Source organism: Petaurus breviceps, unplaced genomic scaffold, assembly GCF_028583685.1.
Source record: "Petaurus breviceps papuanus isolate PSGF00001 unplaced genomic scaffold, PetGlider_PUasm1.0 90895, whole genome shotgun sequence".
NCBI lineage: Eukaryota > Metazoa > Chordata > Mammalia > Diprotodontia > Petauridae > Petaurus > Petaurus breviceps.
In genome coordinates, this window is record NW_027187372.1 from 1,112,541 (window position 1) to 1,139,884 (window position 27,344).

The window sequence follows — 27,344 nt, forward strand, 5'->3', positions numbered from 1 at the left end:
TCTATCTATCTATCTATCTATCTATCTATCTATCTATCTATCTATCTATCTATCCATCCATCCATCCATCCACCTGCCTACTTGCCTACCCACCTACCTACCTCATCTACCTAACCTGAGGCATCTATACAATTTAGTAAATAGAGTGTTGGGCTTGGAGTCAGAAAGACCTGAGTTCAAATCCTGTCTCAAACATTTCCTAGCTTTGTCACCCTGCACAAGTCATTTAACCTCTTAGCCTCAGTTTCCTCACCTGTAAAATGGGGGTAATAATAGCACCTATTGCATTTTTTTCCTGAGGTTCATATGAGATAACATATATAAAATATTTTGTAAATCTTAAGGTGATTTCTCAATGCTAACTATTATTATATAACTGTGCAAAATAAATGAAACATGAGTGATGGTGGTGGGGTGTTAAAGCATTAGCATTTGGGGGAATCAAGAAAGATTTCATGCCAAAGGTGGCACTTGAGGTGAGCTTTGAATCAAATCAGGAACTCTACAAAGTGGAGGTGAGGAGGCAGTGGATGCTAGCCATGGCGGTCATGTAGTGTAAAGATGGGAGATGGGGTGTCATTCATGAGGGACAGCAACAAGTCCAGGACTGGGACTTTACCCAGTGTAAATATCTCTAGACAGCAGGATAGTTTTACAGCTAAACAGCTATTCATGACCATTCTTCAGCTGTCTAAGGGCTCCTAAATCACACAAAGCCAGTGAGACCTTGCTAAAGAGAGAAGCTGCTTCAGGAACAACAAAGACAACACACTATTTATTTTAAAGATAAAGGGATTATATCAGTTGAAGATCCTCTTGTCTTGTAATTCAGACTTCAAACTGACCAGCTAAGGAATATTATGGAGGGTTCCTTGTTGATAGGACTATCAAATTCTTTGCAGCTCAGCAAGTTCTCACTGATTATTTCTGAAAATGTGAGAAAACTGTTGCTTTTGTTGTCTCCAGGGTTCTGTCCTCTTGGTTTAGAGTGATAAGAATGATTTTCACCTAACTTTTTTTTGGCTCCTTTGAACATCCTTTATCTTAGACACTGGCTAATTTCTTTCAGTTTCCTTTTAGGACACATTGAATTATCTGGGACCCCTTGAAGTGTTCAGGAAACCAGGCTGAAGAAAATAGGGTTATTCTTATTTTTCAGAGCAGTTTCAAAACTATTTGCATTTGGCTGCCTCTGGTGATTAATTCAACAGCTCTCTTCTGCAGAAGAAATGCTATGTTGGCATGGAAGGAATCTCTAGGATTTCCATAAGAGGACCTAAAATGAAGCAAACTGTCCAGGACCTCTTCCTCCAGGACCTCTTCCACCAATACTTACCCCTCTAGATATCCAGTCATGAGTAATACGGAATGGTATGGCAGAGATTATCACTAGACCAAGGGTTTAGTATGGACTTTGTGGTTGACTGGCCATGGGATCATGAATGAGCATCAGTTTCCTCATCTAAGAGGGTTGGTCCAGATGGTCTCTAAATTCCTGTTAAGTGCTAATACTCCAAGGCTAAGATGATGCCAGAATAAGGGGAGTAGGGTGTGTGCCTTTGGAACAAAATGATACTGATCCAAGTGGAGATGGAATAATTATTTAATAAACAACCCAACATGGACCCCTGGACAAGACTGTAGAATCTTGGGAAATCGCTGAGCCCTGTATCCCATGAAACTCAAAGATTCTATCAACTCTAGGATTTTTGAATTGTAAGTGATCTCTGTCCTTTAGAGGAATAACCTTCTCATTGCTCACATGAACATTTGTTATACAACCTCCCTGACAGATGGTCAATCCAGTCTTTCATTAAACATGTATACTCAAAAGGTACTTACTACCTCACAAAGTAGTCTGCTCCATTTCTAGCCTATTCTAATTCTCTCAAAAGGTCATACCCATACTGTGTCAAAACCTGTTTATCTTTAAATAAAATCATGGAATTTCAGAGGTGGAAGGATTTTAGAGATAACCAAATAAAGCATCATCCTTTTGCAGAGGATGTGACAAATAGGCCTAAAGAGGGTTAAATGATTTGACCAAGGTTGTTTAGATAGTAGTATCGAGGACCAGAACTGAGATCCCTTGTACAGTATACTCATCTGGTGCTCTTTCTACTTTGCCACCCACTGGTCTTCATTCTGCTTTCTAGAGTCATACATGATAATTACACAATCAGAAAAGGAGCCTCAGCAGCTTTCCAGTCCAACACAAATACCCAAAGAATTCTTCTTATAATACACCCAACAATTAGGCATCCTGTCTCTACCTGGAGACCTTCAAGGAAGGGGGGCAACGATCACCTTCTGAGTCTGCCCGTTTTAATTTTGGACAGCTTTAGCTATTAAGCAGTATCCCCTAACATCAAGGAAAGTCTTTGAAATTTCTGTTTGTTTCTATTGGTATCAACCTCTGAGGTCAAACAAATAAGTCTAATTCTTCTTTCAAGTGATTGAACACAGTGGCCACCTCTTTCCTAAGTTTTCTCTTCCCCAGGTTAAATATTCCAAATCCTTCAAGCACTTCACAGGTGCCATGGACTCAACACCATTCCCAATTCTAGTTGTTCTCCTCTGGATACCCTTTAGCTTATTAATTTTCTTCTTAAATGGCATTTCCCAGAACTTGAGACGTGGTCTTTTGCCTTGCTCAGCTGGCTCAGTTGTGTCTGCTACTTCATGACCCCATTTGGGGTTTTCTTGGCAGAGATACTGTAATAGTTTGCCATTTCCTTTTCCAGCTCATTTTGCAGATGAGGAAATCTAGGCAAATAGGGTTAAGTGACTTGCCCAGAGTCATACAGCTAGTAAGTGTCTAAGGCCAGATTTGAAATCAGAAAGATGAGTCTTCCTCACTCCAGGCCTGGTGCTCTATCCAGTGTGCCTCACAGATATCATCATTCCAAAGAATAAATTTAGACTGCTTTTCCACAAGACAGTGCTTCAAATGTACCCCTAAGTCTTCACTTCTACAGGACAAGTATCCTCATTTCCTCAACAACTCCTCCTATGACATGGCTTCCAGACCCAGCAGGCAACCCTGAATGCTAGTAAACCTTGGCAATTACTTATGCAAGTTTATGCTTATATATGGATCTATGATTCTTTGTCTTTCATTCTTGAGATGGCCATAGGAGATGCCACGACTCTCAAGTGAATTATATTTGTGAGGAAGGGCTATGCAAAGTCACCAGCCTCACTCTCTCCTCTGGAGCCATCTGGGTTCAGTGGCAGGATATTGACAAGGACCACTGGAGATGCCCCAGATGCAGTAGGAGACCTTGGACTTTTTAAGTTAAGGTCTTTCCCAGGTTTCATTTTGTTTGAGGCAAATGGCTAGAGGATAGAGAGCCACTGACAAACCCTATGAGGGAAAAAAAGTGATCTATGAAGTCTTTTGAGGAAAGCTTTTTAAATTAAAAACATTTAAAGCTTCTCTTCCCCCTCTCCCCCATTCAACTGAATTCCATTTGCTTGCAATGTACTGAACTCCTACCGTGGGCAAGACACTGTGCTTGGCATCAACACATATATACATACAGAGAAACCTAAGGCTCTCCAGGGACTGATACTATATAATCTTTGGGCATGGCATTTGTCTTTGGTCTTGTTGTTGACTAACACCCACCGTAGTACTACCCATATGCAGTTTGCCAGAAGAAATCTCTTAATGTGCATAAATTCTCCAAAGTGTCATCGAAAACACAAATCAATCGGGTTTCTGAAACAGGTAATTTTCTCTCCACTGTTTTGTTTTCTTCCAGAGGCTTTTGATGTTCTCCTTTTCTTCTCTGTAGCACTCAATCATTTGTCTCCTTCATCACCAAAATTGTGACAGCATTTGAGTCCAGAATTGAGTCAGACACATAACAAGTACATTTGTTAAGACGTATCCAACTGAATGTAATTGAAAGGTGCACAAGCAACAGGAGAGAGAAAGAGAGAAAGCCATTCTGTCTAATTTCTTGCTCCCCACACTCCCTTGTTATCGGCTTTGTTTCCTAAAGAATGGAACTTGGAAATCAGGAGGTTCTGAAACTGACCCAGACATTGGGGAACAGTAACAGTAGTGCCAATAGGAATTCTTCCCAGCAATGTCACCTAGGGGAGAACAGGGTGGGAGTTATTTAATATAGGCACAATGAAAAGTTTTATGTGGGTTCCACCACTGACACAGAAAGGCTAATGCTGGAAGCCTTTTTATTTAAGTAACTGAGTCCATTGACCTCCATGAGGTAGCAATAGAACTGTGCCAGCTGGTGAAATGCCTTGCTGGGGTTAGATGCCTTTTTTGTTAGCTTCTCAGCATAGGTCTTCTTTGTCTTTCATTCATCAGGTTTTAAGTTTTCTTTTTTTTCCCCTTTGAGTAGGTGTAATGGCAGCTCCATCTTCCTGATAGTCAGAGAGAGAGAGAGAGAGAGAGAGAGAGAGAGAGAGAGAGAGAGAGAAGCAGAGCTGCCTGTCAGATGGTGAGTTTGTACAGAGGCAGTTGTCGTCATGGTGATGGCAGGTTGCATCCCACTACCATGGAAACCAAAGTTAAAAAACTGATGTTAAGCAGGAGAATCACATGATTTAGGGTTTTTTTGTTTTGTTTTGTTTTAAAAAAAGAAAAGAGGTTTGGTTTTTCAATCTGAAAAAAATTAAGAGGAGGTTGTATGGTGAGAAACATTGCAAGAAGTCAACTGCCTAGATAATGAAGTGGGAGCATATGAAGGCTGCATATCCTTCCACAGCATTTTTCTGCTTGTTATCAGTATGTTCTTCCCAATATATTGTGTGTATTTCCAAATACATCCATCTGAGCTGTGACTTGGTACTGTGTGTGTGTGTGTGTGTGTGTAGGTGCAAAGGAAGATAGTATGTTTTTGGAGTTGACACTATAGGCAATCTTATGATTCTACCACTATCCCCCTTCTCCCTCCTCTCCTTTGTTGCCTTGATGCAATTCAAGAAATGTTTAGTAAAGATCGAGGTTGAGACCCTGAAAGCAGTGAGTGACTAAGAGGGAGACTGGAGTTTAGGAGATAGCAAACTGATCTTAGCAGAGAGAGAACCTTGAAATTTAGGAGATTTTCATTTGGCTTCAGAAGATAACTTCCCTTGTCTGAGACATCAAGAAAGCGTATTTTTGTTGATTCCCTTCTCCAGGTTTTCTTAGCAGACTCATGTTATCAGGTCAGTAGGGTATGTGGAGAAGGTCTCAGGGTATGTGCTGGGGCACACACAGGGATAGAAGCATCTTCCCATGATAAATGACTCCTCTTTACCTGCTCAGGCTTACCCTACAAAAATGAGCCCACTCACAGGGGAAGCAAGCACTAATGGTATCTCCTAGAGATTTTCAAGAAGGTCCACCTGAGAACCTTCCTTCTGCCTTTATTTATCCCCCAGCAACCACTTCCCAGCACAATTTTGTGAAACCTAGGGTCTGGAAGCAAAGTGTAGAGTCTCTTTTAGGTGTGAAACAGCTACTTCCTGAACTGGCTTAAGGCCTGTTAGAAATGCGCTATGAAACAACATTTTTATTTCAGTTCTGAGATAGGAGGGAGAGATGAGGTTCTGGCTTCTTTGGAATCTGAAAGTAGAATGCTTCATGATGACTGGGAGTTAAGGTGGGAAAAATATGAGCAATTAAATATAGCTGTGTCTTCCTCAGACCCTTGGATCAAGATCAAAGACATCCCACTGAAGTGACGGGAATGACCCTGTCTGGGTTTTAGGTCCTGCTGTTCTTCTTTAGATCTCTCTTGTCCTCCAGACCAGCTATATCTTTTGACATTGGCTTAGGACAGAGGGGGAACATGATCTCACTATGATGATCTCACTGCTTTTCCATCATGGGGCTGGTGCCTGGATTCTATGTGGGCTCAGGCTTCTGCTGTCCTCAGTCCTGGCCTTGGGTGTGATTAATGTCCTCTCTGATCACATAGGGGAAATTACCTCAGTGCCATCAGGATCATAAATCCTCCTCTTGGGCTTGGTGTTTGAACATGTTTTTCCACATTTTCTGCTTTCCCAATAAGTCTTGGGCCAAATGACTGTATTTGATTATTTTATTTGATTCTATCACATATATATGTATATACACACATATATATACATATACATGTATATGTATATATACACACATAATACACAAACATGTATGGATATGTATAGACACACACTTCTTCTTTTGATAATATGCATTCCTATTTTACCTAGGCTGGAAATGTAGTGGCCACTCATGGACTTGATCCATATACTGACTGGCATGGAAGCTTTAATCTGCTCTGTTTTTTTTCCAACGTGGACCAATCTACTTCTCCTTAGGCAGCCTCTTGGCCTTTGCTCTTAGGGGCTCCCATGTTGGTATTGGGCTTGGCACAGGATTGGCTTTAGCCCTATTGCAGCTCAAAACTCCTGAACTCAAGTAATCCATCAGCCTCAGCCTCTCCCAGAAGAAAAAGTCACAAGCAAGTACTACCACAACTAGCTTTAAAAAAAAATAGCCAATATTAGGGTGTGTTTTCATTGACAATCTCTAGAGTCATAGTCAGCCATCTCAGCCCTTGGTTCTTTCTGGGCATCACCTTCAGTCTTTAATGAGCACCAGCAACTTGAGCCCTCTTTTATGATCATAATAATAGCAATCATTATGATATTAATGAAACCTTACATGTGTATATATGTTATAGTGAGTGACGTGCTTTCATAGATACAGGCATGAATACATAGTAGTTTGTATGAAAAAGGGCCTGTACATTTCAGTCAGCTATAAGCTAATATGAAACAGCAGTGTGACATGCTAACCAAAAAAATTAAGGTAATCTTAAAACTGCATTACTAGAAGCAAGCAATATGTTCAGGGCTTGGGAGGTGATAGTCTTATTATGTGTACTTTTCCCTAAATTGGCCACAGGACAGCTAGTTGGATCAGTGGATAGAGTGCCAGGCCTGGAGTCAGGAAGACTCATCTTTTCGAATTCAAATCTGACCTCAGATAATTACTAGCTGTATGACCCTGGGCAAGTCACTTAGCCCTGTCTGCTTTGGTTTCCTCATGAGCTGGAGAAGGAAATGGCAAACGACTCCAGTACCTCTGCCAAGAAAACCCCAAATGGGGTCATGAAGAGTCAGATGCGACTAAAAAAAGACTGAACAACAGCAAATTGGCCACATCTGGCAAGCTGTTGCATTCAGTTTTAAAGGCCACATCTTAGGAAGGACAAGGATAGACTGGAATGTTGCCAGGATGGGGTGAAATACAGACATCAGCTACAAGAGAAGATGGTGTTTTGCCTATAGAAGAGAAAAGAGGTAGCAGGGATTGCTTAAGGCACACCACCCCCAGCTGTTATTCTCTTTCATTCAATCCCCTATTCAATGTGTCACCAAGTCCTGAGGACTCTATTTTAATGGCCTCTCTCATACAGATCCCCTTCTTTCCTCTGATCCCGCCACTACTCTGGGACAGGCCCTCCTTACCTCATGCTGGACTAGTGAGATAGCCTGCCAAGGGTCTGCCTGCCTCAAGTCTATCCCCCCTCCAGTCTATTCTCCACTTAGCTGTCAAATGACCTTCCTAAAGTACAAGTCTGATCATGTCATCCCATTTCCTATTCAGCCAGCTCAAGTGCCTCTCTTAGACCTCCAGAATCAAAGGTAAAGTCATCTGGAATTCAAAGCACTTCGTAAAGTGGCACCCTCCTACGTTTCCAGTCTTTTTACATATTTTTCTTCTCCCTCCCCCTTTCCTCAGATACTCTCTGATCCCGTGTCACCGACTTCCTTGCTGTTTCTCTTACAAGATGCTCCATTTCCTGACTCTGAATGTTTTCACTGGCTGTTACCCCCCTGCCCCCTCCATGCCTGAAATGCTTTCCCTCCTTGTCTTCACCTCCTGGCTTTCCAAGCATCCTTCAGTTATTGCTAAAATATGGCTAACTAAATTCCTGCCTTCTTCGAGAAACTCGTCCTAGTCCCTCTTCATGCTTAATGTCTTCCCTCTATTGATTATCTCTAGCTTATTCTTATTCTATTTTATTTGTACCTGTTTGTTGACTCCTCCTGCAGATTATGGGGTCATTTGGATTTCTTTATAGTACCTGGCACATTCCCATTCAGTTCTCTGAGTCATGTCCAACTGTTGAGGACCCTGTTGGGAGTTTTCTTGGCAAAGATGCAGAAGTGGTTTGCTATTTCCTTCTCCATCTCATTTTACAGATAAGGAAACTGAGGCAGACAGGGTTAAGTGACTTGCCCAAGGTCACACAGCTAGTAAGTATCTGAAGCTAGATTTGAACTCAGGTCTTCTTGACTCCAGACCTGGCACTCTACCCACTGCAATATCTTGCTGCCCTCTACCTGGAACACAGTAGGTGCTTAATAGATGTTTGTTGACTGACTGAGGGACATGATATTTATCCTCAAGTAGTTTAAGGGCTGTCATGTGGGTTCTTGTTTAGTTTGCCTCCAAAGGCAAAATTAGGAATAATGATTTCACATTTCATCCCATATAAGGAATATCTATTAATGATTGGAGATGTCCAAAAGAGGAATGGTCTGCCTCATTCAATAGTGAGTTCCCCATCATTATTAGGGGACAGTCAGGAAGTGACTGGATAACCACTTGGGGACACTGTAAAGGAGATTCTTGTTCAAGCATGGTTTGGAATTAGAAGCCTCCAGGGTTCTTTCCAACTCTGAGCTGTGATCTTGACAACCACCTTCCAAGACTGAGTCTCCTAAAAACGTGGATAATAACAGCTAGTATTAGTATGGCATTTTGTTTGCAAAGCACTTTACATACATCATTTCATTAGCTCCAGTGAAGTAGATGTTATTATTATCCCCATTTACAGATGAGGAAAACTGAGATTTTGGGAGATGTTAAATGATTTTTCCAAGGGTCCTACTACAAATAATCATCTTAGGTAGGATTTGAATTCAGTTCTTTCTGATTCAAAGTCCAGCTCTCCCACCAATAAGCCAACTGGCTGCTTCATCTGTTAATAAAACGGGAGGGACAATAATAATTTCTGCCACTCACAGGATTTTTATAAGGATCAAATGAAACGATATGAAATTCTTGGAAATTGTAGAGCCCTGTATAATAATATTAAAAAATAAGACTGTGGCATCTTTCTCCCGAAGGCACTACATTGAGTTTATTATATTTAAGGTCTTAAGGAACATTCTAATTGCTGAAGATATTTCTGTTTGTAATACATACAAAAAGAGTTTGGATGTGTTATTGTTATCACCTTATCACTGTTATTTAAAATATCTGACTATAAATTGTTTTGATTTATTCATTGGAAAACTGCCTATTCATGTCCTTTTATCATTGTCAATTGGGGAATGACTTGTATTCTATTCTTATAGGTTTAACAAAGTTCTTTATATCTTTGAGATATGAGACCTTTATCTGAGAAATTGTCTATAAAATTTTCTCCAATTTCCTGCTTTCCTTCTGATTTTGGCTACGTTTGTTTTATTTGTGCAACCCCTTTTAAATTAATGTTATTGGCTACATTTGTTTTATTTGTACAACCCCTTTCTAATTTAATATTATTGAAATTATCCATTTTACACCCCCCTCTCTACTCTCTCTTGCTTTTCATAAAATATTCACCTATCCATAAATCTGATAAGTAAGATGTTCCATGTTCTTCAAATTGTCTTGCAATATCTGTCTTTTATCTAGGTTATGTATCCATTTTGACCTTTTCTTGGTAAATGGTAAATATCAATCATGCCCAATTTCTGCCAGATTGCTGTCCAACTTTCTCAACAATTTTTACCAGATAATAGATGCTTATCCCCCAAACTTAAGTTTTCATACTTGTCAAACACAAGGTTGCTGTAGTCATTTGCTGCTGTAAGTTGTGTGTCTACTCTGATCTACCTTTCTATTTCTTAACAAGTACCAGATAGCTTTGATAATTACTGCATTATAGTATAGTTTGATTCGCTACTGCTAAATCTCTTTTATTTATGTTTTTTTAGTTCCTTTGATAATCTTGACCTTTTGTTCTTCCAAATGAATTATCATTTTATATTTACCAGATTGGCAAAAATGATTGAAGGGGAAAGTGATGAATGTTGGAGGAGATGTGAAAAAATTCAGACACTAATTCACTGTTGGTGGAACTGTGAAGTGATCAAACCATTTTGGAGAGCAATTTAGAATTATACTCAAGAGTTAGCAAACTGTCTATACCCTTTGACCCAGTAATACCACTACTAGGTCTGTTTCTTCAAGATGATTAGGGAAAGAGAGAGAGCAGAGAGGGGTATAAAATGGATTAGGGAAAACACAGGAAGAGCACCTATATGTTCTAAAAATATTTATGGCAGCCCTCTTACTTTGTGGTGGCAAAGAACTGGAAATTGTGGGGATGCCTGTCAATTTGGAAATGGTGGAACAAGTTGTGATATATGATCATGATGGAATACTACAGTGCTGTAAGAAATGATAAACTCATCGATTTTAGAAAAACATGAACAGATTTGCACGAAATAATGAGGAACAAAATAAGAAAAACCAAGAGAAGATTGTATACAGTAGCAGAAGCATTATTCCCCCCCCTTTATTTATTTTTAATTTATGGAATAAAACAAGCATTTCCATAATGTAGCACAATAAAAAATATGATTGCACACGAAACTGCAAATCTATTATGTACAACTTGCTATTCCTTTTAAGTATATAATAAAGTTATCATGCAAATTTATTTTTTTCTTTTTCTTCCTTCCATCCCCTCCCACCCTAAAGATAGATAACATTACACACAAATAGGTATATAGATGTAAAATTATTGTATACAAACTTCTATTTATTAGTCCTTTCTCTGGATGCAGATAGCATATTCCTTCTTATGTCCTTTATAGTTAATTTGTATAGTATAGTAAAAATGACTTATTTGCTCTACATCATTCTTGAAACAATATTGCTTTAAGAACAACATTGAGTATCTAAGTAATTTTGGCTACTATAAATACCCAAATTAACCACAAAAGACCTATGCTATCTGCATCCAGAGAACTTATAAATAGATGTATGAAGTGTTGTTACACACACACACACGTTACATGATAACTTTATTATATATTTAAAAGGAAATGCAAGTTGTACACAATTGATTTGAAGTTTCATAGGCAATCTTTTTATTCTTTTTTATGGAAATGCTTGTTAAAGAAAGCTTAAGTTCAGAATAAAATAAATAAAATAAAAATACAAAAGGCAACAAAAAATATTCTGCTCAGGACAGTGTGGAGAATTGGCTTGGCATCACAGAGGTTGCCCAGTCCCTTAGCTGACCACGATCTTAGAACCTATGTCCCAGAAGCAGCCTATGTGAATGAGTAGAGAGTATGGAAATCTATAAAGGAGAAATAACACCTTAAGGTTTTATAAGATAATCCTGGAAGACAGGAAACTTGAGAAGGAAGTGCTAAGAGTAAGGAAGGGTAGGAGAGGTCATTCCAGATGAACAGGGGGAGATTGTTCTAAATCCATGGCAGAATTTACAAAAGTGGGATGAGGGTTCCTAGCTTAACTTTCAAGTCCTTTTCGGGGATGTAGGCAGTACCTAGGTGATTGATGACTGCCTGCTTGCCCACAAAACCCTGTTGCCATTAGACTAAAAGTGGAGAAACAGCTAAGTGTTTCTCTTGTCTGTCTCTGCCTATCCTGGAGCCCCTAAGTTCTCTAGGGGAGTTCAATCTCTTTAGTGCTATGATGTGATTTGACACTGAGATGAGAACAGAGAGCAGAGAAGTGGTCCCACAGCAGCACCAAAGCTCTGAAGATTGATTTCTTTTTCATCTGGGGCCTGTTGTAGTGGCCTTAAGATCTGGCTAAGTCCCTCCTGGTTTCCATAATGAGACCCTCTTACCTGAGAGACTGTGATGGGAAAGAGCTTTGCTGGTCATACTCAGGCCTTGGGGAGGGCCAGGGGAGCCACCCGGGAGCCTGATGACAACTGGCTGTATTGTAGATGGACCGTCTCCCCTTCTGTGGGCTCTATTCTCTGAATAGGAAATGAACAATGGCAGGTGTATGGGCTCAAATTAGCTGTGTTGCCAAGGAAACAAGTCAACTATTTAAGGGAAAGAGCATTGGGTAAAAGAGATAAATCAATAAGTGATACTATTTTTATCATTTCCCTAATGATTCTCTTAAATCTGCCAGACGGGCAGGGGAGAGTCTGAATGACACAGGTCCTCATTACCAGTCTCAGAAGGAGACAGGAGTAATGGGACACTTGGGGCGACTGCCAGGAAAGTTTATATAATTAGGCACCTAGCAAGGATAAAGGGAGTAGAAGGGAAAGAGTTACCTTCTCTAGGGACTTCCATCTGTTTCAAGATTGTCATTTTAATTGTAACTGGTCCATGGTCTTTATAAGTTGGAGCATCTCTGCCTTTGAGCATTGTCTCATTTGGACACATAAGATACATGTTGTTCATTACTCAAGGAGAACCTGGACTACAAACTCAGTTTCCCTGGTGTTGCTTCCTTATCCAGCAAATGTCTCCCCTGGGCACCTGTAAGGTGAGGAGCCCTGGGCTTGAGGTATGCCGATGGAAGGATAGGGAGGGAGGCCCTGATTGATTGAAGTCCTGCTCTGCTAGAAGCCCACCAGAAGCCCCAGCACCATCCAATATCAATGCTGAGATGTCCTTGGTGTTGTATTGCGGAGGTGGTGCCCCGATTTTGCTTGTCATCCCCAAATAGAATATAAGCTCCAGGAGGGCAGAGATTCTTTCTTTTTTGTATTTGTTTCCTCTATGCCTATCACAATGACTGGCATGTAGTAGATGATTAGTAAATATATGTTGATTGACTGATTGAAGATGGAATTCTAGGGAAGAAAAGGTAGATGAAAGCAATTAAGGAGCTGGGCTTTACTGAATGCAAAATTGTGATTTTTCCCCCCTTCTTCTCTGTTCCAGTCTCAGCAGCCTGCTTTATTTTGTTCCTTCTTTCCTCCATATAGTCTACTTAAGTACTCTTCTTCCCTCCTTTCAAAAGCTGTACTCTGATTTTTCAATCAGGGATAGGGATGATAACAGATAAAGCTTACAGTGGTCTCTCTCCCAGTTGGCTATGTGCATTTTTATGTAGGGATCAAAGCTTTGAGTCAAAGGGATCAGTTGGGAGAAATGGGATGGGAAGAATAGTTGAGGGCCGCTGGGACTTCTTAGCACCACTGAAATTACACCCAGAACCTACTGGTCTGTGGACAGTAGCCAGTTAGCAGGACACAGACCAGAAAATTGGCTCTTTCTGCCCCTAGGCAGCTGGCCCACTCATAGAAAGTCTGATGCTTCAGCACCTGGGGTGCCAGGTTGAGTTTTCTGTGCCTTCATGGGCCCAGTCCAGGTTATCCAGCAGTCCTACTATCCATCTCTGAGTCAGTCTCTCATCCTGTCTTTGAGATTTTCATCTGGGTTTTTAATATTCTGGGATAATCAAGTTTAAAGATCTGGGTAGGGAGCAATCTACCATAATTATTTGGCTGGGAAAGTAGGTGAGCAGGAGCAAGATGCTGGTGGAGTGATCAGGGAGCTATGGCAAGATGTAACCAGAGCTAGGAGTTGGCGAGGGCTCTGTATCCAAGAATGCTGCCAGGCAGTCTTGCAATTACCATTTAAGCAAATGAATCTGCTGCCTAGGGAATCTGCCTTGCCTGCAGCATCAGCACCAGGGAGGCATTTACTTTTGAGCCTGTGTATAATTGCTTGCAGATTTGCAAGGGGAAAAAGAAAACCCATCTTCACCCAAATAGAACCTTAGTCCTTAACCAGGCCAGTGAGAGCCAAGGAGGGTTTTGGCTTACCTGACAAACTAGAAACTGATCTGTCTTACTATCTCGGCCCTTGTGACAAAGCATGACACTCCTGAGACTCCCAGGCTGGTTTGGCATCTTTACCATTCATTTGTACTGGTCTCTAGCTAGGTTCTAGGGATAAACAATGGGAAAAAGCTGACCAGAAAGGGAAGAAAGGGGAAAGAGAAAGAAGAAAAGGAAAAATGACCACATTTTATTTTTGCTTTTTGGAGGGGGGAAGGAAGGCAATTGGGGTTAAGTGATTTGCCCAAGGTCACACGGCTAGTAAGTGACAAGTGTCTGAGGCTGGATTTGAACTCAGGTCCTCCTGACTCTAGGGCCAGTGTTTTCTATTCACTGAGCCACCTAGCTGCCCCCAAAATGAACACATTTAGCCCAAGTGACTCAGTCCATACTTCTAATGCCCCCCAAGCTGCCTATGACTGAATGTCCTAGTCCCAGGACTGGTATGTAGGCCAACTGCTCTGGTCATTCTCCTTCCTCCCTTCCTCCTTTAATGGATGCCACTGTCTTTGAATATTGGCTTCCAACCCCTCTCTTCTTCTTAGTGTTCCCTCATAAAACAAATGATATATGATGACATATCACTGCCCCTTCCCATAACAGAATTAGTTTCTGAAGGGATATTAGAGAGCATTCATTCCCCAGATTTTACAGATGAGGAAACTGAGGTTTAGAGAAATGAAATGGCTTGTTCTAGGTCACATAGCTAATGAGTAACAGAACTAGGCTTCTTACTCCAAGTATGGTGTTATTTAAATTCAATTTAAACAGACATTTATTAAGAACCAGCTATCTTCCAGGCACTTTGCTATGCTAACACCTACCTGACCTCACATAACCAAGTTTGTTTTTCAGCTCTTGGTGTATTTAGCAGCCTGGCTTCAGTTTTGTAGGGGAATCTTATAGACAATCCTGATAACATGTCTCAGCCTCAGTCTTCTCCAGAAGGCTTCTAGGCTTAATGTGGATGCCCTGGGAAATTACTGACAAGTTTTTGTTTTTTTTATTAGGGTCTTGAACTGGAGCCAATAAGGTATAGAGTCGCTCTAATCACTGGTCTCTAGGAGGGTTAGTTTGGAGGGAATGAGCCATGGGATACCAGGCATGTGGGAGGGGTCAGAATTATTAGGAGGAGTGGGCTTCCACCCTGCATTCTGGCCCTTCATTTCTATCCAGGACAGTGTGCCCATTCAGAGAAAAGTAAGATGTGCCCAGGAATGCTGTGGTATGGATGTTCACGAGAGGTCGGAAGCAAATTCCCATCTATATGGAGGAATTTAAGCACAGTATAATGTAGAAGCAGGACAATGGATTTTGGGGAAAAATTGAAAACCTCTGATTTGGTGATTTAGCACAAGTGCTGTAGTGAGTGAATTAACAATTGGGATCTCATATTTTGAGGGATACTAGTACCTGGGAAAGGAGCCAGTGGGACAGAAGAAGGTAGCTGTTAGCTATTGATTTGTAACAGCAGCAGCAGCAATTTAGGCTTTAACTCTTAGTCAAAGATATGCACTTAGGTATGTGTGCATATAACACCATGGCAGTGGAGTTACACTCTTCCCCCCCCCCCAAGCTGCATTTTTATGACTTCTGTTCCTTTTTAAGACTTCCTTTGCTATACATTTCAAGCTGATTTCACCTAGATTCAAGATGTTGGGGAGAACTGAAGGAGCTCCAGGCAGACGCCGTGGTACCTGAATAGAGAAGCTGCTGTTATCCAGGGGAAGATGGAAGACCAGTCTTTTCCTCCTTCCCTTTTGTCTAGCCAGCAGCTGCTGCCTCTTTCTTTCCTGAATTTCAGAGTCAAGCCAGCACTCAGGGCTGTTCTGCAACACCAATGGCAATTCCTAGCTTCTGTTTGTCATAACAATGGTTCCAATAGAAAACCAAATGTACAAAATGACTTGGCCCAGGGAGCATGTGCTTCCCTCTTTTTCTCTGTTTAATATGCCCCCTACTGCCTCCCCCTGAGCTCTTAGCAAAAATATTCTGCAAGAATCAGATTGTTGGCACCTGAGTCATAACCTTGTTTTTCAGAAAAGACACAGGGAGCCCCCTCACCTGTCTTCATTTTTAAGGGGGAAAAAGTGAAGTACAATAAAGCTTCAATTCATTATCCATTCATTTATATTTTGTTAATTTGTGGAGGCACCAGCTCCATTGTCCTGGCATCAACTGAGAGATCTGTTCTCCAGATTGATTCAGGAGGCAGCTCTATGCCACTTGTCATATGAGTTGGGGTAGGGGGTGGGGGGCGTGATAGGGAAGGAGAAAGTTCACTTGCCTTATTCCTTTGGAATTTTTTTTTAATTTGGATGCTATGATGGAATGGAGCCTAAGTTGGTTGAATTGTTGCTTGTGCCTAAGGGTTCTGGGTCCTTTCCTTTCTTGGTTAGAGGGGAGGGTTCTGACCAAGGGAGGGAATTTTCCATATGATACCCAGAGGGAGCAATGGAACAAACTTGTTCTAAAAGCCCCAACTGTGTGTGCCTGTTAAATCATCTTTGAATTGTTTAGTGATTGAAGACTGCTGAGACCAAGGGGCCCCAGAGCTGAATTCCTTCCTTCCTCTTCCTTCTGAGTTTCATCCCTTCTTTCCTTATCTCCTCTCCCATTTTTAGTCCCTGCAATCCAACCAGTATCTATTGGGAACCTGATGTGGGCTCAGCATTGTACTGGTTATGTGTTTCTTTTCCAAGGAACATCTGAGGCAGTATGGTGCAATGGAGAGAGTTTGAAGCTGGACAGCAGAGGACCCGGGTTCACATCTTGACTCTGCTACTTACGTCCCATCTGATAATGAGAAAATCACTTAAATTCTCTGGGCATTAGTTTCCTCATCTGTAAAAGGAGAAGTAGATGACTTCTGAGGTCCCTATCATCTTTAAATCTTTCATTCTCTAGACACATAAATGTGTATATGCATATATATGGATATATACGTATACATTCATATATCTGTATATATGTGGATACATACATAAACTGTACTTAGCAAAATTTTAATCTGAAAAAAATGAAGCTAAAACTTTTGGAACACCCTATATGTGTATATATGTATATGTATACATTTTGTATATCTATATACATACACATATACATTTGGGAGACCATATATATACATAATAATATATTATATATGTATACATGTATATGTATACATTTTGTATATCTATATACACACACATATACATTTGGGAGACCATATATACATAATAATATATTATATATATGTATACATGTATATATACATATTAATAGATACATATATATGTGCAATATACCTATGTATGCATCTACATTTTTGGGATACTATATACATACACATATATATGTGTATGGATACATACAGGGTGTTCCAAAAGTCTGAGTATAGTTTTAAACTTTAATAGCTTAAAAGTAAATTAGGACTTTTGGGACATCCTATATGGATGTGTGTATACATATATGTATGTGTGTATATGTATGTATGTATATATGTACAAGTATATGTATATGTATATTGGGGGCTGATGAAGTCTGTGCATGAATCTGCAAGACTGGCTTGGAAATTGCTTCTCTCTTCTTTGTGGCTTTGGTCCTTAACTTTCTCCTTTCCACGCCATTTGAGTACATGATTCTGGCCACAATCATTGCCAACTGCATCGTCTTGGCATTGGAGCAACATCTTCCAGAGGATGACAAGACTCCTATGTCCAGAAGATTGGTAAGTGATTTTCTGTTTTTCACCTTTTCTTCTCCCCCTTCTCCTTTCCTTCCCAGGCTTGCTCTGTCCTTCCTTCTTTTCTCCCTCACCCACTACAGTTTTTCTTTTTCTAGTAAGAGAAAAGTCTCTGACAATCCCAATGGGAGTCACCAGTGAAGAGAAATATGGATCTTTTTATTTGAGATCCCAAAAGCCTGTTGAAGTGGTTTATTGTCTAGTATTTAAAGCCAGCAATATGCTTTACATAGTCTGTGGGTAGCTAGACACAGGAAAATGGTGGGGATGTTATGAAAGTTTTCTAGCTTTCTTTCTCTGGGGGACCTTTGAAGTGGGGGTGAAAAGAAATGGGAGGTCAAAAAGGAGAGAAGCAGGGTAAAGTTGGGAGGAGTAAGATTATACCCCTATTAAAATATGAATTTGCTAAGTTTCCTAATATTCACATAAGAAATACATAAGTCTATACTCTTCTAAAGTGATTTAGACTCTTGGACAGAGGGGTAGATCTCTCTATTTCCAACTATAGTGATCTCTGAAGAAAACAAGTTGCTGTAGGAAGTCTAAGAATGTGAAAAAAAGTGCTTTAGTTATATAAGTCTTAGTACTCTATAATGAGATCCATGAGCAGATAGTCCTTTTAATCCCACTTCCTGGACAAGCTAACTGCTCCTTATGTACAGAAGGGTAGATAAGCAAATGCTAACTTTGGGGTAAAACTGAGCTACAAGTAGGCCCCCATAAGTCCTATATAGCCCATTCGTACATTGCCAGGCAGGGTTTAACTGTGTCTTACTCATGTCTCTGCATGAATTTAGCATATTGCCAGAATGAGAGTTGCTGAAATTGGTTCCTGGATATCTCCCTTTTGGAGTCACAAAAATCTGATGGCTGGAGGACTCCCCCTGTCCCAACCCCAGTATGTCCTATCTTCCAACCTTCATACACAAACAACTCTCAAAGTCTTCTATGTGGGTGTCATCAATGGGCATTTATTTGGTCTCCCTGGAAAGATCATCAGTAGTAAGGGGGCAAAGTAAACAGCCAGGGTTTGCTCTTATCTGTGCTGTTGGCTAAGCAGTCACTTCCTGTTACTACTATATTTGCTTTTTTACCCTGCAGGAGAAGACAGAACCATATTTCATTGGGATTTTTTGCTTTGAAGCTGGGATTAAAATTGTAGCCCTGGGGTTTATCTTCCACAAGGGCTCCTATCTCCGCAATGGCTGGAACGTCATGGACTTCATTGTGGTTCTCAGCGGGTAAGTTTTTTTTTCTTCCTTTTCCCTTTTCTTTTTATGGACCAATGGTGATATGAAAAGATTAGGAAGGTAATAGGGAAGAGAGAGCGAGACAGATCACCAAGATTTGAAGCTCAAATGTGATTGGAGGGGAAATGACCCACCATTCTCCCTGAATGGGTGATGACTTATTCTAAATAGATTTGATGTGTTTGTTCCCAGAAAACAAAACTAGGAATTTTGGATGGAAATTGCAAATAGATCAATCTACCTTGATGGAAGGAAAAACAGCACTGAAAAAAAATAATCAGTACTTTCCTCAAATGGATTGTTTCAGGACATAATGGGTCTCCCCTTCTACTCTCATGGAAGATCTTCAAATAATGGCTGAATTGTTTGTAAGAAGTATTATAGTTGAAATTCTTTCCAGGTGAACACTGGACTAGATGATTGCTGAAGTCTCTTCTACTTCTGAAACCTAGACAGTTGGAAATGGGTTTTCAAGGGAAGTATGAAGGAGCATGCATGTTGTGCTGGTTCTGAGGTCTTGGAAAAAGTGAAGATGTCATTTGGTATGGTCTGCCCTCCATAACCTAGGTTCAGCAGATACTCCTTTATGAGGGAGATAGTAATTTCCCTTGGCATCTCCTACCTCTTTCAGAAGTTGCTTGCTATTCCCTCAGAGGCAGGTCGGGGAAATGCAGCAGAATGTGTCTAGGGATTTGGTGTTGTGTAGAGGGTGTTTGTGAGATGTAGCCACAAACTTTTGAATGTGGTGGTAGTGAGAGCCAGAGGTCTTGGTTGAAATTCTGGTGTTGCCATATGGAAGCTGTGTGACCTTAGGCAATTTGTTTAACCAATCAATAAGCATTTATTAAACCTCTATGATGCGCCAGGCATTGAGGTTTGGGGCATTCAAGTACAAAGAATGAAACAATCCTTATTCTCAAGGAGTTTCCATTCTAATGGGGGAGACAGGTACATATATAAGTTGGTTACTTGTTGTTCTTCATTTTAGAAGAGGACCGAAATGACATCACTATGCTAGAGTCAAGTTTCAGTGTGTCCGACTGATCAGACCAATATGAGCTTGGAATGCTGTACCACATGTTGGGCACAAGTAGTCCATGTGAACATTTGGGGTGGATTCTCTAAATTTGTGCATACTGTATTTCCTTTGTGCTGTTTCAACAGAATAAATATAAAGTGATTAAATGAAAATAAATAGAAAGTAATTGAAGACAAGGTAGGTTGTGTGTGAGAGACTTAAATGCAGAATGAGGGGATGAGGTGGTGGCCAGTGCCTGTAGTTGGAAGGCTGAGGATAGTGAATTGTTTGAATGTAGGAGTTCTTAGCTACTTGTCTTCACTAAGTTTGACACCAACATCAGGAGACTTAAGGAACAGTGAACAGGCCTAGGCTGGAATAACAGAGAACGTTTAAATTTCCATGCCAAAGAGAATTGGGATCAGACTGTGAGAGGCCACTGTACTTCCAACCTGGGAAAGATAGGGAGATTGGAGTCTCAAAAAACAAAACAAAACAAAACAAAACAAGGATTGGACTCAGTGATCTTAGCTTTAAGGAACCTTACTGCTGCAAATTCATAGTCACATACAAAAGAGGAGTAAATATTTTTCTAGATGGCCTTTTCTAGAGACCCATGTAAAATTAGTGAGTTCAAGGCACAAAGATGGATTCTGTCTCAATAGTTGAGAAGAACTTTCTTTTAAAAAAAATTTCATTTTTTATAACTTTCTAGTGGAGCTGTCTAGCAGTGAAATAGACTGGTCCAGAAGCTAGTGAACTGTCTTTCCCTGGAGGCATTTAAGCAGAGACTGAATGGCATCTATCAGAATCTATGTAGAAGGGATTTCTCATTGAGTTAGAGGTTATCCTAGGCAACCTCCAGGTCCCCTTATAATTCCATGATTCTAGAGTTTTGTTGGTATCAGGACAATACAGGGAAGCCCCTCATTTCCAAGCATATATGTATAGATGTGAGTGCATATTGGTCTGGGAACTTTGGGAACTCTGGGAACATCATCTGAACTTTGATGAATCTACTGGTGGTTCTGTTTTCTTTTCACCTGTGCTGTAAATCTTAATTATGCAGAAGAGCCTGCTCTTTGTAAGTTCACAGTAAAGGTCATCTGGATAGGGCTACTCTCCCTCTAATCCTCCTTCTCTAAACTCTCAAACTGCTAAATTGGCTTTTCCCTGAAGTGTAGTATGGTATAAAGGATGAGAGATTTTGAGTTAGAAAAAACTGGCCTTGGGTTCACTGCTGGTGCTCTTACATACACTAATATGATTTTGAACAAATCACCTTTTTGAGCTTTCTGAGTTTCCCCATCTAAAAATGAACAAATGTGGGGTGGCTAGGGTGGTGCAGTGAATAGAGCACTGGCCCTGGAGTCAGGAGGACCTGCGTTCAAATCCAGCCTCAGACACTTAACACAAAAACTAGCCGTGTGACCTTGGGCAAGTCACTTAACCCCAATTGCCCTCCAAAAAGCAAAAAAAAACCACACACAAATGTGTATATGTTTACATATATACATATATATGACATGATGAATATGAAAGCAATTTGTTATATCTGATATAATACGGTATTATCTTCATTTCCCTTAATGCTGATCCTCTTCCTTCTCTTAACCACAAGAAGAAAATTCCATGACCCTTGGAATCTTGGGGTTAAGTTCTAAGGCTCTCTGTCCCATGAAATCATTTGACATTTCTGAGCCTTAGGGTATTCTTGCTGTCCTGCCCTTCTGTTTTCCCCTGATGCACATTGCAGCTGTCCTTGTTGACAGCTGTTAGGTCTCACCTGGTCTCCAGGTGTCACTTGACATTTTCCTCCTGTGAACAGGAGGCAGCCCAGGTGCCGGAACATGATACACTGCCCAAGGGACTGAGGTGTTCCAACTTACTGCTCACTGTGTGACAGAAAGGGAGAAGGAAGGAAAGAGGTACTCAGAGGTGGTGGATAGCTGGCTTAGTGTGAGAAATAGTTACCTAGAAACTCCTCATGATACAGAGATTTTGTTTTACCCTATCACAATATGTGGATTTGTTGCTGTGAATCATTGTAATATATTAACCAAATGTAATGATCATCCTCCACAAAGGTCTTCCTTCAAAACCTCATTGATATGTGGAAGTGACCCTGGCCTATGCCAGAGGAGTTAAAGTCCTGATCAATTATCCCAAGATGGAATTCAAGTAAGGACTTAGCAATATCTGCTATAACATGTGCTGCCTAAGAATTAACTAACTAGTTATGGTGTTCTTCAGTCATTTCAGTTGTGTCTGACTCTTCCTGATCCCATTTGGGGATTTCTTATCAAAGATACCGTGGTGGTTTGCCATTTCCTTCTTCAGCTTAGTTTACAGATGAGGAAACTGAGGCAAACAGGGTTAAGTAACTTGCCCAGGGTCAGATTTGAATTCAAACCTTCCTGACTCTAGTCCTGGTGCTCTATCCATTGTGTCACCTAGCTGCCCTAGTAGCTGAGTATTGAGGAGTGCATAACTAGAAGGTTGGCTAACAGGTACTGAATTTTTAAGTACCACGGTGATCCATGAAATGTACAATTTTTTAAAAATGGCCCTGAGTCCTATGTTCTTCCTTTTTGCTTCTATAATGATGGCAGCAGAATATCAGACAAGGGACAAAGGGCATAACAAATCACACAAATTTTAGACCATCTACAAACATTAATTTAACTGTGGATATTGAATATAAACTATTTGTCCAAATGAGCAATGAGTTGACACACTAGTATAGGACTTGAGCTTTATCTGTTGATTCAGCCACTGTAGATGATACCAGAAGTCATAGTAAAGTTTCAGTGAGATGGAAGGATGGAGATATTGTCTCAGTGAAACAAGTAAAGGACTTTGTGTAATTGGTTTTCTTATATACCCAAAGGCAATAAGAAACATCATTTCATGACATTCTTGGTCATCTTATCTTTTAGTATGTATGATGAATACAGACCATCTTGAAGCTAATTGGAAGCAATGCACTGAATGAAGGCCAAGAGAAATTAATCCATGTACACCTTGATTATCTGTGACCTCAGTGACAAAGTGGGCAGAGAAGAAGATGACAATTGCAATGTTGGAGGATATGGTCTAGGTCTAGAGCTGAAAGAATCCAAAGGCTTATAGACTATTTAGGGGCTTTAGGGATAATTTTAAGAAGAATGGGCGAAGAGTCTTGGCATGGCAGACATTGAATGCCATCATTAAAATGAGATTGACTACTTTTTTTAGGAGACAGGAAATGACCAATTCCAGAAATAGCACTTGTTTCAGAATTAGTTGCCTGGGTTCAGTTAGAGCACCAATTGGTTAGAACAAAGAGTAATGTAAATATTAAGTTAGAAGAAAGGATGCTATGAGAAGATGACCTTGCTTCCAATTAAGCAAGACCAGCATGGCCTGTTTAAACAAGCCATAGACTGAAAAATTGGACATGTATGAAAGTAAAGACACTGGCTTTGTTCTTCAGAGTTAACAGTGATATTCATATTACACCCTTATTGTAATGTAAAATATTACCAGGGGAATAACAGAAGACCATGATCAGTATTATATCACAGCGCACTATAAGGTAATTGACCAGAAAACAAGTTGTCAGAGCTTGATGGGATATTGAGCTGAGATAAATCATTCCAGAGCCTCTGTAGATTGAATTAGAAAGAAGCATAACAAGGTGAGGTAAACTGGAACAGATCTATAAGTACTTTACAGTGATCTATTTTCATTCACTACAATGGTGGTACCATGGAAGGAAGTAATAACAGTCAAGATGAAATAGTAAGGGTGACTGAATAGGACGAAATACATACAGAAGCAGTTTGTATTGGAGGCTTCACCATTTTAAAAGCACTGAGAAATCAATTTTCCATAAATCTCAAGGGAGCTTTTGAAAAGAATGGAAAGAAAAAATATTATTTCTTCTAAAGGAAAAAAAGAAAATACATGAATAACAACAATAATAAAAATAATAGCTAGTATTTATATGGCACTTTAAGGTTTGCAAAATGTTACAAGTATTATCTTATTTAATCCTTTATAATAATTCTATGAGGTAAATCTCTTAGAATTAGCCATTTTACAGATGAGGAAACTGAGGCAGAGGTTAGTGACATGCCCATTGTCACACAGCTAGTAAGTATCTGAGGCTGGAGTCGAACACAGGTCTTCCTGACTCCGGTTGCTTTCTCATCTTTATAAAATCTTTATGAGAATGATCTATGCATCTGTTGTGGGTATCCTTGATGAAGATATGAGAAGGGAACAGCCGTACGTTCAGAGATGATTTTCCCTAGAAAGCAGCATCTTTACAATTGATCATACAGCTAACTGGGAAATACATAGAATATAAGATCCTGCTAAGTCTGTTTATTGATTTTTTTAAAAAGCATTTGATTCGATAGAGCAAAATTCATCCTTGAAGGCCCTTTCATACAGTGCACTCCCCATTCACAAAATTGTACAAAAGGACACATGTAAGCACCGAGACTACTTTGTTTAAAAATAGATTGAGTAATGGTGTCAAGTTATATGTTACTGAAAAAGCAGAGAGAAACAAAGACAAATGCTCACTTAATATATTTACCAGTGTCATAGAAAATGTCCCCACAGAGCCCAAAGAGAAGGAAATTGTTCACATATTCTTTTGTAGTTGATTGATAATTGTATCGTGTCTTTGAACACAACTGAACCCCCTTTGTGAAATGTGAAAAAAAAGATTGGTCTAACTTCCCACACTGAAGAACAAAGAGTATGAAAGATGGTTGTTTCCTTGTCGTTGTTTAGTTGTTTTCAGTTGTATCGGACTCTTCCTCACCCCATCTGGGGTTTTCTTAGCAAAGATACTGGAGTGGTTTGCCATTTCCTTCTCCAGCTCATTTTACAGATGAGGAAACTGAGGCAAAGAGGGTTAAGTGATTTGCCCAAGGTCACACAGTAAGTGTCTGAGGCCAGATTTGAGCTCAGGAAGATGATTCTTCCTGACTCCAGACCTGGCATGCTATCCACTGCAGCACTTTGCTGCTCTGTATTTCCATGACCATGACACATATGGGCAGTCTTTGAATTAGCATCTATATCTAGGATTGGTTCTGCAGATGAATAATTAACTAGTCACTAAGTGGTTTAAGAGACGATTAGGCTGGTTCACATATAGGAAATTATGCAGAACTTTCATTAATCCCAAAATATTTAGTGTCACAGAAGTCCATCTTTTTAACACCAATACCTTCCTAGTGATGCCATGTGACTATGAATTATGGAATACCATAGTATCTGAAAAATGGAAAGTATATGCAAACCAGAGGTCAGTGGAAAGATGTATGGTGGGTGTAAGTTGCAACAGATTGCTAACAATCACTTGTGTGAAAGATGTGGCATAAAATACATTGAGAACACAGATTGACTAGGGAAAGGGTGGTCCAGTCACGTAGAGAGAATGGGAGGTGATTGATGGATTGACCAAATGGTACTTCAGTACCTCTGAGATATTAAAAAACTCAAATGAAGGCCAGAGGCACCATGGTACTTGGGTATAACTCTTGCCTCTGACACAAACCTTTTGTGTGCCACTGGTTAAGTTACTTACTCTCTAGGGGCTCTGGGCAACTCTCTAAAACTATGCTCTCTTTAAGATTCTAAGTTTCAGAAAGTAACAACTGACATTGGTAGAAGGAATTGCCTGACCAGCAGTTTCCTATGCCAATAAAGTCAGATTCAGTCTATCCCTATCCTAAAGGAAGATCAGTAGAGGATTAAGTGGATTATATATTTATGGAAAGACAGAGATAAACACACCCACACACACAGGATCAAAAAGCATGGAAGGGTTACAATATGTATCTGCAAAAGAATTACACACCCCAGTGAAAATGTGTCCATCAAGTGTGAAGACAGAATATTTGTGGTAGGAGGACAATGAGAATTTAAGGATATTATCTCAAACTTTTGGTGAGAAAAAGGAGTGAGGAACAGGACTCTATTCTGTTCTATTTACTTGTTCTACCCCTACCCAGACTTTTTGACTAGAAACTTTGTAGCTTAACCCAGATCCCCCATATAAGGGGACAAGAGGAGAGACCAAAGGAGGCTGCTTGTTATCCTAGGGCTAAGAAACAGATCTTGGAATATCTGAAAACTTCCTCGTCCCCTTGGTCTGGAGGAGCTAGATAGAGAAGTCAGTGCTTGCTTGTCGCTCACATGTGAATGTGGTCCCATTGGACATGCAGTGCATGCATACATTCTAGGCACTTTGCAAGGGAAACTGTCTGCTTTTGAAGAGCTGTGACTTCTGTTCACGCTAACCCACTGACAGATTTGAGCCCTTCATTTCTCCTAGGTGTCAGCCAGCTTACCAGTGTTACCCAGACCAGAAAGAAAGAACTAGAAAGCTATCTAACCAAGAAGTGGCATAGTGAGGGTAGGGAGACAGATGTACCGCACCTGGCATTTGCCCTGCAAAATCTCTGAAACTGTGGGGGCTTCTCTACCTTTCCAGTATTTCCCTTCCTACTCTTTATTCTCAGAACAAATAAAAGTTTGGATGAGTAGTCTGCCCCATCCTTCCTTTACCCCCACCACTTGTTCAATTTTATTTTTATTTGCATTTGAAGATATTGATGATATCAAACCCACTTAAAACATACACAGATACACAATCAGGGCACTAGTTTTAAGCCAGAAGCTGGGGCTGTAACTACAATGGGGCATCTGTGGGCATTGTACCATTAAGGGAAGTATGATACCCAGCTGGGAGTTTCATCTCTCAGTTGCTTTTCAGTTGTCAAAGAAGGCCTTAAACCACAATCTGAAGATTTGGTAATGCCTGCTATTGCTCTGGTGTTTCTAGAAGCTACTTTACATTCATAAATTGCTGTCTGGGAATGTTTTCTTATTGTGAATCAGGGTTCTTGCATGCCCTTTTATTGGCTGGTTAAACATTCAATCTATGTCAATCAACCTGATTATAGTATAATAGCCATCAAATTAAAAACCATCACTGGTTGGTTTGTTGCATATTAATTTACCAGGAAACTAGTGACATTAATGGAAGGAAGGAAAAGGGAACACTACCTTCACTTTATAGTAAATTTCAATAGATTCTTTCTAATGTATCTGATGATAATTTCTGGGTTCTTATTGGTACAAAATTACTTCACATCATTCTGATAGGAGTTGAAATATTTGTACTATGTTTTAGTGGATAATTATGTGAATAGATAATAAATGAGTATATATGAGCTCAGAAGCCCTTTAAGAATTCCCCATTTCCCTCCCAAGGCTGGTAGCTTAAACAATCATCTTCTTCATTCCTACCATTTTCTTTGTGAGAAAATGAGGACTAATGTTTCAGTTGTATCCTTGGTATAATTTTGGGGACAGAATTGTGTGGGTGGAGAAGGATAGTACAGAAAAGTGTCCTCATGTTCCAAGTTTCAATTTGGTAAAAAATGTGAGAGAAAGAGGAGAGAGAGAGAGAGAGAGAGAGAGAGAGAGAGAGA

General features: G+C 40.1%; 1 protein-coding gene across 1 annotated transcript in view; it reads left to right on the forward strand.

Annotated features, from left to right (window-relative positions):
• The window catches only part of CACNA1E (calcium voltage-gated channel subunit alpha1 E), a 413,658-nt gene that overhangs the window by 20,498 nt on the left and 365,816 nt on the right, over positions 1-27,344 (forward strand). Inside the window, exons 2-3 of the mRNA XM_069074371.1 lie at positions 17,453-17,559; positions 18,676-18,815. Of these exons, the coding sequence (XP_068930472.1) occupies positions 17,453-17,559; positions 18,676-18,815 (247 nt within the window). The remainder of the gene's footprint in view (positions 1-17,452; positions 17,560-18,675; positions 18,816-27,344) is intronic.